This window comes from Vulpes lagopus, chromosome 8 (assembly GCF_018345385.1).
Source record: "Vulpes lagopus strain Blue_001 chromosome 8, ASM1834538v1, whole genome shotgun sequence".
NCBI classification, from domain to species: domain Eukaryota; kingdom Metazoa; phylum Chordata; class Mammalia; order Carnivora; family Canidae; genus Vulpes; species Vulpes lagopus.
Genome location: NC_054831.1, coordinates 101,999,705 through 102,016,411, shown reverse-complemented (window position 1 = coordinate 102,016,411; position 16,707 = coordinate 101,999,705). Strand labels below are relative to the sequence as shown.

The 16,707-nt window shown below is 40.8% G+C and overlaps 1 protein-coding gene across 1 annotated transcript in view; it reads right to left on the bottom strand.

Annotated features, from left to right (window-relative positions):
• Positions 1 to 16,707, bottom strand: part of MAST4 (microtubule associated serine/threonine kinase family member 4) — a 538,813-nt gene that overhangs the window by 54,797 nt on the left and 467,309 nt on the right. Inside the window, 5 exon segments of the mRNA XM_041765742.1 lie at positions 1,752 to 1,853; positions 7,384 to 7,593; positions 9,536 to 9,611; positions 11,750 to 11,907; positions 16,033 to 16,111. Of these exon segments, the coding sequence (XP_041621676.1) occupies positions 1,752 to 1,853; positions 7,384 to 7,593; positions 9,536 to 9,611; positions 11,750 to 11,907; positions 16,033 to 16,111 (625 nt within the window).

The window sequence follows — 16,707 nt, the reverse complement described above, 5'->3', positions numbered from 1 at the left end:
ACCTTCAGAATATTGGCATTTCACCTGAGAATTACTCAAAGGTTTCTAAAGGTCATGTAAAAAAAAGCTCGCTGCAAATGGAGTAAAGCCAAAACCAACATCCGCTCAGCACCCTTTCTAGAAACCTACAATGACACAGAGCGCAGGTCTGAAACAGAAGGTGTAAGACCACGGGTTGGAAAACCACCCCTAAAATTCTGAGGCTCCAGTCTTATCTGAGCTTTAAATAGTGTTGAAAGCAGCAACATTTTCAATTCTACGTTTAAGTTCACTTGTTTCTATCCTTGAGAGGCTACACTTTTACTTTTTCTCTACTGGTGAGGAGTGATTATTGAAAAAATTCATTTCCTCTTTTAAGGCAAGATCTTCTATTAGTGTATCTGCTGAATGGTATTTTCCCCCAAATTAAACAAATGCAGGAAGTACAAGCATGTGGTGCATAATTCACAAAGTACAATGGAAGGCGCAGTACAAAAATCAGACTTCCTTTTGCCTGCATCTGCCAGTCACACGGTTCTCCCAGAAGCATCCAGAGTATTTTTTCCCCTTTATCCTTCCAGAGACAATGCCAAATGGTGCTTTTAATTCTGTGGTTCTAAGGGTCGTGGCCACTGATGGAAACACCTACTCCACCAGACCCCTCCCTGTCTCCTCAAGATTTCCCCTCTTCCATGACTCATTATGCATCAGTATATATTTACGGGGCTGTGAACATTTCATTATTATAAAAAGCCATGAATGTTACTCAAAATAAGGGCAAAATCCTAGCAACACCACCCTATATGTGTATGTGTGAATGCGGAATTCTGAAAAGCTGTGCTGCACATAGTGTTTCAAATACTTTAATGGTTAGCGGAACTTAAAAGTGAGTGTTGATGCTATGTTAAGCCCCTTACCTTAAAACTATTCTTTTTTTCTTTCTTTCTTTCTTTTTTTTTTTTTTAAAGACTTGTTTATTCATGAGACACACACAGAAAGAGAGGCAGAGATACAGGCGGAGGGAGAAGCAGGCTTCTTGCAGGGATCCCAAGGTGGGTCTCAATCATGGGACCCAGGATCACACCCTGAGCCAAAGGCAGGCTCAACAGTTGAGCCACCCAGGTGCCCTCCTTTAAAACTATTCTTATGTTCAAAGCTTCATATGTGTTCGCAGGGTGGGCTGAAATTTCAACCAAAATTATGTGAAACAAAAATTTTAAAATAGGAAATGACCAAGGGCAATATAATTAACAAAATGAAGAAATCTCTGAAAGTCTCACTTCTACTGGTCTGTATGGGACCCTAGTACACTCTCCCAATCGGGTTGCTGCTGAGCATTTATTTCTGACATGCCACATTTTAAAAACAAATACGAGTGACTGAGGGTTATGATAAATCCTATCTCTGACTTCCCTCTCTCTGCATCCTGCCAACTCTAAAAAAGCGCAGCCCAGCAAGTGCTGTAAATGAGCTGTCACATAGTAATTGTCCTGAGATAAAGTTCAGCCCATTAGTTCATGATGATCTTTCCAGTTTGACCAGAATGTGATATGATTATCACTTAATACAGTACAAGTCCTAGAATTTTTACTTAAAACCAGAAAACAAAATCACATGGGGTTGTGCCCATAAACATTCACAAGTTGTCGCTCCTATTGACTCTTTCCATTTAACTCTGGTCTTTGAAGCCAAATGAAACTGGAGGTTTCTGATGGTCACTGCTTTCCCACAGTTAACAATAAGTAATGGAGTCTCATCTAGGGGCAACTTACCAGGCACTCCAATAACCGAGCTGGGCGGGCAATAACAATTAGGATCTTTCGAACTAGTTGTTTAATAAAAGCCAATTCTCCACTCTCTGAACGATCATGAGCCTATGAGAAAGCAATGAAAAGAAATGATGAGACAGGGTTGCTCTATTAAATGGAAGAGAAAATCAGCAAAGCACGCTAATTAGATAATTGCAGATACCTGAAAATTGAGCGATTGAGAAAATGCTTTTTCAAAGATTGATAAGTGGATATTATCTCTTCACAAATGGACACCATTAAAATTTATCCACAAAACAGCTCTCTTGGCTAAATTTCCATTGTAAAACTTTGCTTTATTCTGTGTTAAAATCAAATGTTGAAACTCTCAATGGGAACCACGAATGGTGGAGAGGTTTCACAGCTTCTATACGGTAAGCACATGGTACAAACAGAGTAGATGGCTGATAAGGAGCCTTGATTTGCCAGATGTTGCAGAATAAAGTATGAAATGGCTAACACAACGAATGGCTGCTTTTGTTATCCTGGGTCTTCAACACCTTTAGGAAGAAGATTTTACATGTACACCCCTATTAGTCTATAAATTATTTTATACCATGTAAGAAGCGTGCGTGGTTTATTTCAAATGTTGGGGGGGGGGTGGATAATGCTTATACTTGGACATGTGCATACAAATTTGATTTCACACAGTGAATAATACTGAGGCACTCAACTCAGTAAAATTTAGCAGACTTTCCTTCTTTTTAAATTTTATATTTGATGTTGCCTAATCAAGCACCAAAAAATATATCCCGACAATAAGAGTCATTTTAATTCTCACTGATATTTTCTTGAAGAAATGAGGTAAATCTGTTATCAAGGCAGACATAAAACCAAAGTTGTAAAAGTCTAAACACATAAACTTCTACGCACACTCACTTTAAGGCTGTCGTAAATTTTTAAATTGTTATGATTTACTTTCCTCTGAGGATTAAAGAAAATCTATCAAGAAGATGCTGGTGCAATAGAATAGAATTTCACAGACATACTAATAAACATTTAAAATCACTCTTGAAGGTGTTTTATTCTAAGTAGCAGCTCTCTGATGGAAAGAAGAGGCAGACCAAATCTGTGAGAAATCATGAAACTTAGTAGGAACATGTCTACTGATTTTAAGCCACCAAATCAAAGGCAACTTTTCAAGATGTAGGTATAGGAACATATACAGGCAAAAGCAAAAGAGCCAACGTTTCAAAGAAAAAAAAAAACACAGGGGAAAATGACCACTGGTGAAGAATTGTGGAACAGAATGTGTTCCAAGAAAACCAACTTGTAACTACAACTATGGGTCCTGGGAATCCAGTTGGGACGTTAGAACATACATAAGGAGGGATCCCTGGGTGGCGCAGCGGTTTGGCGCCTGCCTTTGGCCCAGGGCGCGATCCTGGAGACCCGGGATCGAATCCCACATCAGGCTCCCGGTGCATGGAGCCTGCTTCTCCCTCCGCCTGTGTCTCTGCCTCTCTCTCTCTCTCTGTGACTATCATAAATAAATAAAAAATTAAAAAAAAAATTAAAAAAAAAAAAGAACATACATAAGGAGATATACCTAATATTTAAACTGTCTTTAAGTTTTCTTTCCAATTTTTGTTTTGAGCCAAAGAGAGACTTTGGAAGATCTAATGAACGCCAAAAAGTACAGCTATATGCCTTCTTTATAGCTTCTTCTTTTTTTTTTTAAGATTTATTTATTTATTTATGATAGACAGAGAGAAAGAGACAGAGAGGCAGAGACACAGGCAGAGGGAGAAGCAGGCTCCATGCCGGGAGCCTGACGTGGGACTTGATCCCGGGACTCCAGGATCGCGCCCTGGGCCAAAGGCAGGCGCTAAACCGCTGAGCCACCCAGGGATCCCCATAGCTTATTCTTAATAAAAACTAAACAGAAAATCTTAAAGATGAAGCAAAAAAGCCACCTAACCTCTTGATGGACAATTTGGGCTACATACAGAATTTCCTCTTACTGTAATAATTAACTGCTTTTGGAATTCAGGAATATAAAGAAAATCTAAAAAGCCTGGACATGTTTTGCTGCTCTCTTCAAAGAGAAACATGAACTCTGTATCTTAAAAAAATCTTCAAATAGCTGAGTTAGATTATACAAATTCCATTTTAAAAACTGTAAAAATAATCAGTTCATTCCTGCTTCTTGCTTCTAAGGATTATCAGCTGTAACTCAAGCCAAAACATACAATGGGTAATGTTAACTCAAATAATATTTTATCTACTAACATTACTGGGGAGGGAGTTTTGTTAAGGCAACACCAAACAAAATCACACACTTAGCATGAGAAGAGAGAGAGTTTCTAGGCTGCCAACAGCAAGCGCCAACACTAATGGATACCCTGTGTTTGTATTTTAAGTGCTGGCTGCTGTAAAAAATACTAAGGCCCATATTTGAGCAGGTTATATTTTCCTATGTATATGACTTTCTTTGGTAAACACACCTAAGTGAGATAACACATGGGGGCATAAAAGCATTCATCTGGAATTGACCTGGACCTCAGGACTTTAAAAAGGTATCAGTTAAATCAAGCTGCTGCTCGAAATCACAGGGGGACCCTGTCTGGGTCCACAAAAAACTGACAACAGGGAAAATGGCCAGGAGATAGCTGGGGGGCACACAATGTCACAGCTGGAAGTGACAACCATTGCTTCCTGGGGAAGGCAAAGCCAATTCCCATAATAAGGGCTCCATCGAAAAGGCCTAAGTTCCCCTGGGACTGTTTAGCTCCAAAGTCTGGAAGGACGCTGTCAATGTGATTCTAAAGACAGTTTTAATTTTCACAAAAGGACGAAAGAAAATGTTTATCTGTGCAGATAAACAAGAAAACATTCTTATTCATACCAACAAGGCTTTTCATACCACAAGTATACATGCTTCTCTGCCCCAAAGACGCATTTTCCTATAAACCAACAATTTATTTATTATTTAAGGTTTTTTTTTTGTGTGTGTGTGTGAGAGAGCGAGTGAGCGAGCACGAGTGAGCACACGAGGGGCGGGGAAAGGGAGGGAGAATCTTAAGCAGGCTCCATTCAGGTGCCCCACGGTGGGTGGCTGGGGGGATTTCAACATGAATAGACTTGGATATTGATTCCATCCTTTTCAGAGAAAGCTTCTGAAGGAATTTAAAACACAGGACTAAACTAGTAATTGTGATAATACCCTGGGACAGAACTGTGGACTTAGAGAAGGAGGATCTTGCAGAGGCTGACTACAGAGTTGCTCTCTTACCTGCTTCTTCTGTTTAAAAATGCACCATTTGGGGCCTGGATGGTCCAATGTGAAGCATCTGCCTTTGGCTCAGGCCATGATCCCAGGGCTCTGGGATCGAGCCCCAGGTCAGGCTCCCTGCTCAGTGGGGAGGCTGCTTCTCTCTCTGCCCCACCCCACTCCCTGTTTGTGCTTTCTCTCCCTCTCTCAAATAAAATATTTTTTTAAAAAATGTACCATTTAACAAATATTTTTAAGACATTCTCATAGCAAGTAATATGCACAGTGTTCCTAGCGTTTTTCAAGAGCTAATTTGATTAAGATGAACAGAAGTGCATTATATGATGGTAAATCAAATATTTGGGCATACAAACCTACATATCTTCTTTCTCCCTTCCTTCCACAGTTACTGAGGAAGCAAGGACTAGCCACGGCGCTAAGTACCAGAGAGTTCAAGGTGATGTGGATACGATCCCTATCCCTTCCCAGAGCCCTCGCACGATGTTGAAGCGAAGCCCCAAAACAGATCATTACGACGCCTTGCGCTCAACGGGCCATGTCAGGGTCTTTCCTTGTAGGCAGAATGGCACCACCAAAGACTGTTAGATGTTCTTACAAACACAGAGAAGCAAGAATTTGAGGGTTAGGATTACTGCCTCGGTAGAAGGCTACTCAGTAGTCAGGCAGACACGTGAATCTGAAATCTTAGGGACAGCTGCTGGTCTGAGATACAGAAGGGGAGCCGTGAGAGCTCACAGGCCTCTGAGAGAGCCAACGAGGTCACAGGAGGGGGCAAAGGTGGGCCACAGATCCGGTCACAGGAAAAACTAACTTTCAGAAAATACGAGTTAAGAATAAGCAGAGAAGAAACAGAGAGACTAAGAATAAGAAAGTCTTCAAAGGAGGGAGGTTAATAAGACAGCACCTGAGGTTTTGAGTGTTGCTAAGTTTGATAATATTCCAGTAAAACAGGCCTGCTCCAGTTAGATGTCCAGCGGGTATGACAGTGAGGAGGACAGAGGACTTCAGTGAGTTTAGTGACAGGAGGGCGGAAGCCAGTCCTTCCACAGAAGTTCTTCTGTGGGGTGGACACTATCCTGGATGAATACGACAGACAGAGGTCCCTGCCCACCCAGCCCCTGTACCGTCTGCTGGTGCCAGTCCCTCGGCTGTCAGCAGTCTGCGACGAGGTAAGGACCATTACTGAGAGCAAGTGTCGACTCTCCCATTTTTACATTTCTTATACACCCAAATGCACGCTCATTTTCCCATAGATTTATTTTCATTTTAACTGACAGGAGACTTGGTGTAAGATGAATTGGAAACGAACAACAAAAAATCAAAATAAAAAAATCACCCCTAAAGCACGGGGTGAGAAACACTGCCTGATGGACTACAGAAGGTTGAAATAGGAGTAATGGAAACAGAGGATAGGAAACTCTGTTGGGATGTGTGGATGGGAAAGAAAAGAAAAATAGTGGCTCCTGGTCAGAACTAAATTCAGTAGGGACAAAGACAGATGGATTTCCGGAAAACCAGGATGCTAACATTTTGCTTCAGTTCCAAGCAATTATGTACATATTCATGCTTAGGGAAAACCACCTACAAGTATGCTGACGTGGGCGTAACTTCTGCCCTAAGAGGGAGAAAAACACTATATATATATATATATATATATATATATATATATATATCCAAATATATGGGCTAAATAAGGTTTCCCTTGTAAGCTGTGGCTGACCAATTTCAGTCACAAGAGCAACATATGCACTAATTGCACCCGCCCTACACGTCCCTTCCTGTCCCGGGTGTTATCAGGAGCTACACATTCAAGTGCTAGGCTCAGGCAGGTCCTGTGTTTATCTGTCTTTTGGAAATTGGATATTTTGTTAGAAGAGGAACTGACACTAATGAAAATATAAGTTCCCATTTACTACCCAATACCATGCTTAGGTTAATTAATAGGACACACGGCCTGGAAGAAGCCAACCATTTTCCATTTAGCTTTTCCAGATATTAGAACCAGATAGCATCATCAAATAACACACATGCACTCAGGCAATTTATAACTTTCTGGTTGGGGGTAGGGGGAAAATCGCTGCCTCAAAATCCTTCACAATCCACTTATCCCAGAGCCATAGATTGTTGGGTCCCGAGGTTCCTGTAAAGGTTATTACATTAACTTTCTATTACTATAAATGATGACGGGAATCAATTTATAGCAAGTAGCAATCAGGTTTTTTTCTTCTTCTTTGCTTCCCTGGAATATGAACTCTACCCTCATGGTTAAAACGCGGGAGCAAATGCACTCACGAGATATTTCTTTTTTCAGGGGGAAAGCAAAAACAACTCAGAAAACCATATATGGTGTCTGGTTCATACCTCTTGTAGCAATTTATCTAATTTGTGCTGTAATTCAAGGAAGTATCGTGAGGTGATGAGACCCTGGTGGGATTTATCCAAACAATCTCGAGCCAGTTCAATAATCTGATGGTGAGTGAAACTAAGCACTCCATCTGCTAGAGGAAGAACGTGGTCAGGGGAGTAGCTGGTGATAATTTCCTTCAGACGCTCTTCCATCTGAGCCGTAGCCTAATTAGAGAAGACAGGAACACAGATGAAATACGACAAAACACACACGTGCACAATCATCACACATATCTAGCATTTGCAGAGATCTCCACAAATCATGAAATAGAATTCTAGAAACTAATGGTGTATACATCCTGTCATTACGTATTTGTCAAAACCCAAAGAATATACACCATGAACAGTGAACCTTAAGGTTAACTATGGACTTTGGGTGATTGTGTCATTGTTAACAAATGAACCACTCTGGTGGGGGATGTTCGTGGGAGGAGGGTACATGGGCGTGCGTGTCGGGATGCAGGGAGTGGGTTGAGGGGGGCATGGTGGGGGGGTATATGAGAATCATCAGTACTTTCAGTTCAATTTTGCTGTGAACCTAGAACCTCTCTAGAAAAAGTCTATTTTTAAAAAGAATTTTTAATTTAAATTCAGTTTAGTTACCATATACTGTATTGTTCGTTTTGGAGGCAGAACTCAGTGATTTGGCAGGTGCATGCAACATCCGGCGCGCGTTTAAAGTCTCCCTTTTTTAAAAGCAGCAACAGCAGCCTTATCACATGGAAGATTTGAAGGATGCAAGGGAAACTGACACCTTAGGGTGATTATTATTATTTTTTCCTATCCTATCAAATATAAAATGGTCCATGTAAGCTTCTTCAAATAAGCCAAAGAATAACCGTGCATTGTTATGCTTTCATTTTAGATCTTGAGCTCTTTCTCCCGATGGATGCTCAAAAATATCAAGTTACGTTCTTACCTATTCAAAACTCAGGACCGTTGCTAGAATCCCACAGGGCAGGCCAAGAGTTGTTTTCACGTACCAGGAACATCCTTATCCTACTCTCAGAAAGCTCTATCATGAGCAAAAGGCCAAGGAGATTCCCTTGGTAACATATATCAAAAATTCCCTTTCCAACTTTGATTTTATTCTCTGTGAGGCTCTCCTGCCTAATCAGTATCTCCCCTGCTTATATTAATTATCTGTGCAGGGGTGGGGAGGGGGTTCCCTCTACCTCCCATTCCTCCTCTCTCTAAAATCCCAACTAGCATGAACTGCATAGAGTCAGGACCTATTTCCCTGGTGAACAAGGGACATGTAATTAATAGCTAAGACAGTTTTAATTAAGGACATCAATGTCAGGTTCATTACAAATAATAAGTACTCTACTTGTGATTTATGAAACCAGAGATTTTTTTTTTCCCTTCGTTTCCTTGCCTTGGGCTACACAAGTAGTAGGGGAGGAACAAGAACATGACGGAAAGGTTATATCCTCTTGAATGTGTAGGAACGTGGAGGGGAAAGGCCGTGGGAACCAGATGATGGGTAGTGTCAAAGCAGGTTTGTGCAGCCAGGGCACCTGGCAACGGCTCTTCAGCAAATCCTCTCTGGTTCAAATTGAATTCCCTTTGCCAGTCTCGTGGGGAACACTGCAATTTTCCCTTCCCTTCTAAATGAATATTTTTTTAGACATACAGTTGTTGAAGTGATAGAAAGTCACAGAAAAGAAAAATGAGGTTTTCTTTGCCTATTTTTTTTTTAAATAAAGACTTTCATCACATAGCACTCTGCAGGCTTCTAAGGAAGAAAAACGATGGCTGCCTGACGCCACAGCAGCAGGCCCAGACCACAGGCAGAGGGGCGAGAGGGTGTAGAGGCTCGTGCTCCCTGGGGCACCTCATCAGGCCCGCCCGGTGGGTAGGGCAACCAGCAGGATTCACCTTAGTGGCAGTTTAGCACACGGAAGAGTGTGGCAAGTCCTCAGTCGTTTCAAAAAGATATTTAGTGATTTTCACCTTTGTTAGAAGCTATGGTGCTGTTTTACACAAGTCTAACTCATTACTACTGGATTGGACCATTACTTCCCATAACAAAGCCACCTTATAGATGCGACACCCACGGTGTCTGTTTGTTTGGATGCTCGGCATCTTCAATTCAATTCATTACCTTGGGGAACCTTTCTTTGTAGACATGGTTCATCATAATTATTTCATGGTCACAGCATGCAGGAGAACGTCCAGGGCTGCAAGCAAAGCAAATTACCCTTTTACACTTGCCTCAGCATGAAATGAAAATAAGCTTTTTATTTATCAACAATTGGCGGGATCAAAAGTACTATATGACCTTCATAAGAAAAGTATATTAGGTAATAAACTACAAAATCAGTCATTAGTACACACATAAATGCCCATAAGCAGTGACACCCTGAATAGGACTCAAAAGGGAAGCTCAAGAAATGGAATGCCACAAAGTAATGATTGTGACAATATAAAACTAGTTCAGAAACGTTCTCCGATTGAGATTATGCCCTGTATGTAGAATGCATTTCTGTAGTTCTGGAAACCAATTAATGAATTGCAATATAGAACAAAACAGGATGGTTGCAAACGGCAACATCTAGGACACAGTGAGCGGTGTAATTTCACGGCTCTATCATACACCTGTGCTTGGCCACATGCCACGGGAGAGGTCTGAGAGTCTTCCACGGCACAGGTGTCGCCACTGAAATCCATTTTCTAGCCTAGCAAATATGTATTTGGGATGCTGAGGTAAGCACTACGTACAATATGCAACAGAGGCACATAATTGTGGTGCACTTTTCTTTATTTCAAAATAGTAGGGTCGTGGTTCTTCCTAGTGGTACACAGTTGTACAACTTCAGCATGTTTACATTCCTGGGAGAAGAGAGCCTGTGCCGGATATCCCAGTAAGTCCTTTCATTAAACCATAAAATGGGCACCCACATGGTAAAATACACCACCTCTAAGTGAATCCATAAAACTGACCTTTTATTCACTAACTCAACACAATAACCCATTCCCAAATCATTCAATATGGCTACATTTATTACTCATTTATGATACTAAAAAAAAAGGTACAAAGGGGACGGGGCCCCTGGCTGGCTCAGTCAGTAGAACATGCGACCCTTGGTCTTGGGTTCATGAGTATGAGCCCATTGGATGGAGAGTTTACTTAAAAAAAGAAAAAAAGATACAGGGGAAAACCTTCCTCAGTAAACCTTGATATTCAACTGAACACCCAACCAAATAATTTTATAACGAAATCTTAAACAGGAAAGTTCACCAATTCTGCAACATCAAGATTTCACACTGGAGACGGACTGCTTTGATCATCCCACAGGGAAGGACCTGCTACCCGCCGCTGCTGGGACAGCAGAAGCCATCAGCCCTTAGTCTCTTCAGAGATGGCCTCAGCAGCAGTCACCTCACCTAGGCCACCTCCTCCCCAGGGTACCACACTCAGTGACGGAGGTATGGAGAAAAAGTAAGGGCCAACTGGCACAGAGGGACAACTCTGATGCGCCCTGCCATCCCTAGAGCTTCTGATGGTGTTGGCTGTGTGGCAGCTGTAGTTCTCTCTGCCCAAGTTGGCTTGCTTGCCTTCCTTAGGTATAAATCCCGAGCACTCCCTAATAAACATCCTGAACAAATCTCTGTTTTAGAGTCTACATCCCAAAAAACAAAAAACGTAAGATTGATCGACCAATCGATTGATCTACCTGTATGTATGTATATATCTGGCCCTATTCAATGTCTAAATTCTAGGGACATAAACCTCTAATCAATCTATTATCTATCTATCTATCTATCTATCTATCTATCTATCTATCTATATCTGGCCCTACTCAATGTCTAAATTCAAGGGACATAAACCCCTACCTAACAATCTACTCATAATCTTGGAAAAAGTAAAACTCATGATTGGGAAGAAAGAATGAAAAATAGGGGTAAACTTTTATAAAGTGGAATCTGAATGAAAATCCTTTTATTTTTGCTGTCCTTCCTTCTCAGCCAAGCTTTACCCCTCTTCACATAGGAACATGAAGCGCTCCCACACCACAAATGGTCGGTCTTGCAATTTCCAATGGCAAGAAGGTTTCACAGGAGGTCCCTTTAGTCCATTGTGATTACTGCTACTACCCCAATTAACAAACTGAGAGAAATTAAAAGGAAAACAGTCAGATGCTTTCCAGTAATTAATAATAGCATGTAGAGATGGGAAAAAAAAATCACACTATATCTGGGGGTCGATCACAAATCAATTTACACAAAGACGAATTAGAGGACCAAGAGGCTTCCCTTGAAATGGTTAAAAACAGATAATCCAATGAAGTCACATTTTTCAATCAGGTCCACATACCTCAGACTCCGGGAACGGGGGCGCATGGGCGTGTTCCTGCATCTGTTTTCCGTGGCGATGCTTTCAGTAGTACAAAAATGTTTCGAGAGGAAGTGCAATTCATCTGGTGTTGGTTGGTACGGTAACTGATGCAGCTTCTCCTGGGAGGAAGAGGAGGACTACAACAAACCACAGTGAGGTTAGGGACCACCTTCGAATGAAAGACTTCAAGTGAATTAGCAATTAAAACAGTGAACCTAGAGGACAGCACAATTTTATATTGTTGCCTTTTCAGGTTATAATTACAATCATCAACGTTTAAAATACAGATATCCTTGCTGCTTTCTCTGCGAGGTCAAAATGCCCTCCATATTTCATCTCCTTTGTCTATAAGACCATTTCCCAAAACATACTTTCCTGTCTTGTAGAAAACCCAGCCTCTGAAAATGGGCAAGACACATTCAAAGCCAAAGCAAAGAGAAAAGTTAACACCTGGAGAATCTGAGTGCATGAAGCGACAGATTAGTTCTCAACTGCGGATGGTACCCTTGCTTGGAACACTGCTCACGATGAAACACTGAGACTTTCAGGTGAGTAACATAAAATTCATTCATAAAATGAATTTTATGATGTGTGATCATAAATAAGGTAATGAAATCTTCCTCTACAAAGCCTGCTATCTTTGAGCCTTGATATAGGCCTTGGGTATAAAGGGCAAGAGATGAAGATCCTTTTCTCACTAATGTCATTGTTTTAAAAATTGCATTTTTTTTTCTTTTTGAGCCTTGATATATATAGGCCTTGAGTAAAAAGGGCAAGAGATGAAGATCCTTTTTTCACTAATGTCATTGTTTTAAAAATTGCATTTTTTTTTCTTTTTTCCTTCAGCTAGGACTTTTTTTTTTTTTTTAAAGCAGCTTCAGTGGTGGTCAGTTTTTTAATACCTTGCATATAGATTTGTTTTTTGAAAACTGAACTCGATACTTAGAGCAAGGTAATGTAGGAAAGGTGAATAGCTAAATAACACTGTTTTTAATGAGAAATGTAATATAAAGGGCCTTTTTGTTTTTACTGAGAGGTAAATTCTATAAGAAATTCTAACAAAGGAGATTGAGAAATTTTTGAGCAATAGAATCGTGATTAGAATACGCATCTTTGTAAGTGTAACATTCATCTGAAATCTCAGTTTTAGCAGTCTTTTTTTTTTTAAAGCTGTCATTAGGTTCACAATACACTTCATAAACACCGACGCATCACAATGTAGTAACAGTAGAAATTAATGACTAAAGCTTAAACTTACCCTCATACCTTGAAATTATAAAACACCTTATAAGTACATACTGAGACAAAGAGGAATTTTTATAATGTAATGAGATTGTTTTATAAGCCATAAAAATGAGAACGCTACTAGAAAGACTTATGAGATAAACCAAATCTCTATTCAGAAGGTACAGGCACGGTCTTAAATACTTTTCACTATGGAAAGAAAACAAAACACAAACTAAGTCAACTCAACCATCAGGAAAAGAATAATAAAATAACTGCAAGCAGGAGAGAAGCAGTAGTGATAAAAGGGAAGATAAATAAATTAGCACATAAAAAAAACAGAATTAAGAATCTGTACATAGGTCTCAGAGGAAACTCAATGTCTACGGTTCTACATCCAAGACTTCAAAACCGTAACACCCAGAAGTTTATTCATAAGTTTACAGTAATCCCTTTTGGTGGCACAGCATCAACTGAGCTGATGGAAAGCTCTTTAAAATATGTATTCAATCCACTTAGTGTGAATGTTGATTCAGACTGCTGAAGAAATATTAGTATGTTTGATTGCTAGCCCAGTTGCTGCTGGGCTGTTGTGTCCTGTACAGGGATTGTGTTACCTTCCTAAAATATGAAAATTGTTTCCCAAACCCACTGGGCTCTAGAGTTTCACGTAGAGAATCAAGGGCCTGTACTTGCATAGAAATGACACCAAGCCCACCTCAGGAGGGTTGGTTTCCTCTATGGAGGGAAGGACCAGAAAGGGCCTGGGTGGGAAGGGCTTTACTTATGTCCTTAATATTTATTAAACAAAATAACGATTTATTTTAAAAACAGTAGGTAGCAAATGTAACAAAATGTTAGCAAGTATTGACTCTTGAGAGGAAAATTTTGTGATTATACCATGATATGTAGCCAAAGAACTCAACTCCTTAAGTAAAGTGCCTCGGGTTTACTGATGGGGAATATAGCAAAATGCACAACGCCAGGGTTAGTGAGTAAGTGTTATGACCTTAACACTACTGAGTAAGCGAGGAGGCAAGGAGCTCCTTGGGGGAGAGAGTCTCTCTCATCTCAGTTGGAACAAGCGAGGTACAAATGGGCAGAGGGTGGATACCATATCTAAGTGACAAAGGATGGGTTTATGGCACTGGGGACAACTGTCGGCCAGCAAAATGGCCCCAGGGACTCAGAAGGTACCAAATGGGGTCCACAAAGGATGATGATGTTGGACAATAGAGAAATATGAGGTAAGGGTTTTTAGCAGAGATCAGGGACTCACTTAGTGGAGTAAAAATCTGAAGAATTCTTAAATTTCAGAAAGTACCCTTGTTTTTCTTTTTGGTCAGTTTTAGCATTGATTTTTACACTGGAGTTATCCACATTTTCAAGAGAGCTAAAATCAACCAGTGACCAGTGATGGTTCTAGACACAGGAGCCCAGGGTGACTTCACAGTTATTTAGTGATGGTTTTATCTGCTGAAGCCATTCATGAGTTTGAAGCATCCTCTCTTGATGGGAGGTTTCTGTGTCACTGAAACTACTCAGGACTGTCAGGACACTTCACCAAAAGTATCAAAATGGACAATAAAGTCACATACCACAACAAAATGGAATAGAGGATAGGGAAATAAATGACCTCTCCTCAATAAAATGCAAAGGAGATGGTAAAAATAATCCAGCACATTTTAATAAGGCAGTATATTAAAGGTGCTCCAGAAAACTCACATTGTGTTGGATCTGGGATCCTGGAAACGCATAATATAAGGCAGTGATGATGCCAGTTAGTTTATGAATTTAATTACAGTGTCCTTTCTTTTTAAAAAAATTTATTTGAGAGAGAGAGAGAGAGAGAGTGAGTGAGCGGGCAGGGAAAGAGAAAATCTCTAGCAGACTCCCTGCTGAGGGAGGAGCCTGACCCAGGGCTCAATCCCATGATCCTGAGATCCTAAGATTGTGACCTGAGCCAAAATCAAGAGCTGCATGCTTAACCTACTGGGTCACCCAAGCACCTCAATTGTTGTGTCTTTTCAATGCAAGTACTATTAAGTGGCTGAACCTACATGCTTAGCACGGGGCTGGGGTCTGTGAAAAACCAGCACCAACACCACAACAAAACAATGGATGCATAACCCTATACAATAAAACACAGATTTTGACAAAAATGAAGATGGAAATGTCCCAGAAAGAAATCTGAAATCATGAGGTCCACATTCCTGGCTTGTTCATCAAGGGCATTCGGACCATTTCATTAGGTATGTATTGAACACCTACAACATGCCTGGTCTTTCTTAATGACCACCAGCTTCTGAAGCTCTGCAGAGACAGATATCCCACAATATCACTAATTTAAACTGAGAAAGCATCTATCTAACTTACGGAATCGTTTCCATTAATTGCTAGGGCTCTTGTTGAAATGTTACGGTTTGGGGCAAGAGTATCCTTTTTTTTTTCTATTCTATTTTCATGGTTTCATCTTGTCTCTTTGTCTTAACTTACTACTAAATTCTTTTAATCTCTCCTTCAAAAAATTTCTTACCTAGAAGGTACAAATTTAAGGCTTGCCATTTTTTTTCTTCGAAGGAGAAAAACAAAGAAACAAAACAACAAAAACAAACAAACAAAAAAACCCTGCATCTAAGCCACGCAAGGAAAAAAGAAAAGACCTAGGCCATCAAAGTTTAATGGTGTTTTCAGTACTGATATCACTGGTGTGGAACCAAAGCAATAAAACCAGATTGCATTTCCCTCCCCCCCACCCCCAACTACACCAAATGGCATTAAAATGAAAGCTCCCAATCTCCTCCAAACTTGTGATCCTGGGACTTAACTCAATTTATGCACCATAGTTTAAAAGCCTGCAGCCAAAAGAGTAAGTCCTTTTTCTCTTTGTCAGCTCCTCATGTGATGGGTCACCTATTCAGAGCGGCAGACATGCAGAAGTGACCTCCTCTGTCCTACCAAGAGACACCCAGAGCCAACACCTCCTGTGCGAGAGAGACCTGTGGTTGTGAGCAAGAGGACAATAGTTAGGCACTTACGGAGACTGTGGAGCTGGGTGTGTTTGTCCCATAGCCAGAGGAGGGGAGAGAAGCCAAGGACCAGCGGCGTCCATCAGTCCTGTGGAGAGGGGGAGACGAGCGTTGGCCAGTGCTGGGGTACTGTTACACGGGAACCCCAGGGAAACCGAGTATTTTTAGTCAAACGAATGATACAGATATGGTCAGTGAAGATGTGGGAATGCTCAGCAAAGGCCAGAGTAAACAAACATTATACAGCAGGTTGACTTTTATTTAAACTGAATCAATACACCCAAACAAGTAGAAAGTGAATGGGTTGATCCATACTATTGATCTCTCACTAACGCACTTTGACAAAATGAATACCAGGGATAATTACAATGGTCACACTCAGCAGATTCAAAAGAATAAAAACAGAAAGGGAGGAGGAAAAATACTCATATCTGGAAGCTGGTAACAGAGGCCATGGGTCTTTGGAAAAGCCTGAAATCCAGCAAGGTACAAGCCCCTATGGGGACTTGGATTACCCCCTAAGGACTCTACTTATTTTCAAGGGAACGGTCCTACTCATCACATCCCAGGGAAGGGATTGAGGGGGCTCAGGACTGGTTTAAGCCTCAAGAAGCAAAAAAACCTTTCATGCCAAAAAAGTGACTGACCTTATATTCAGACTCTCTGAAGAGTTACTATCTTCCT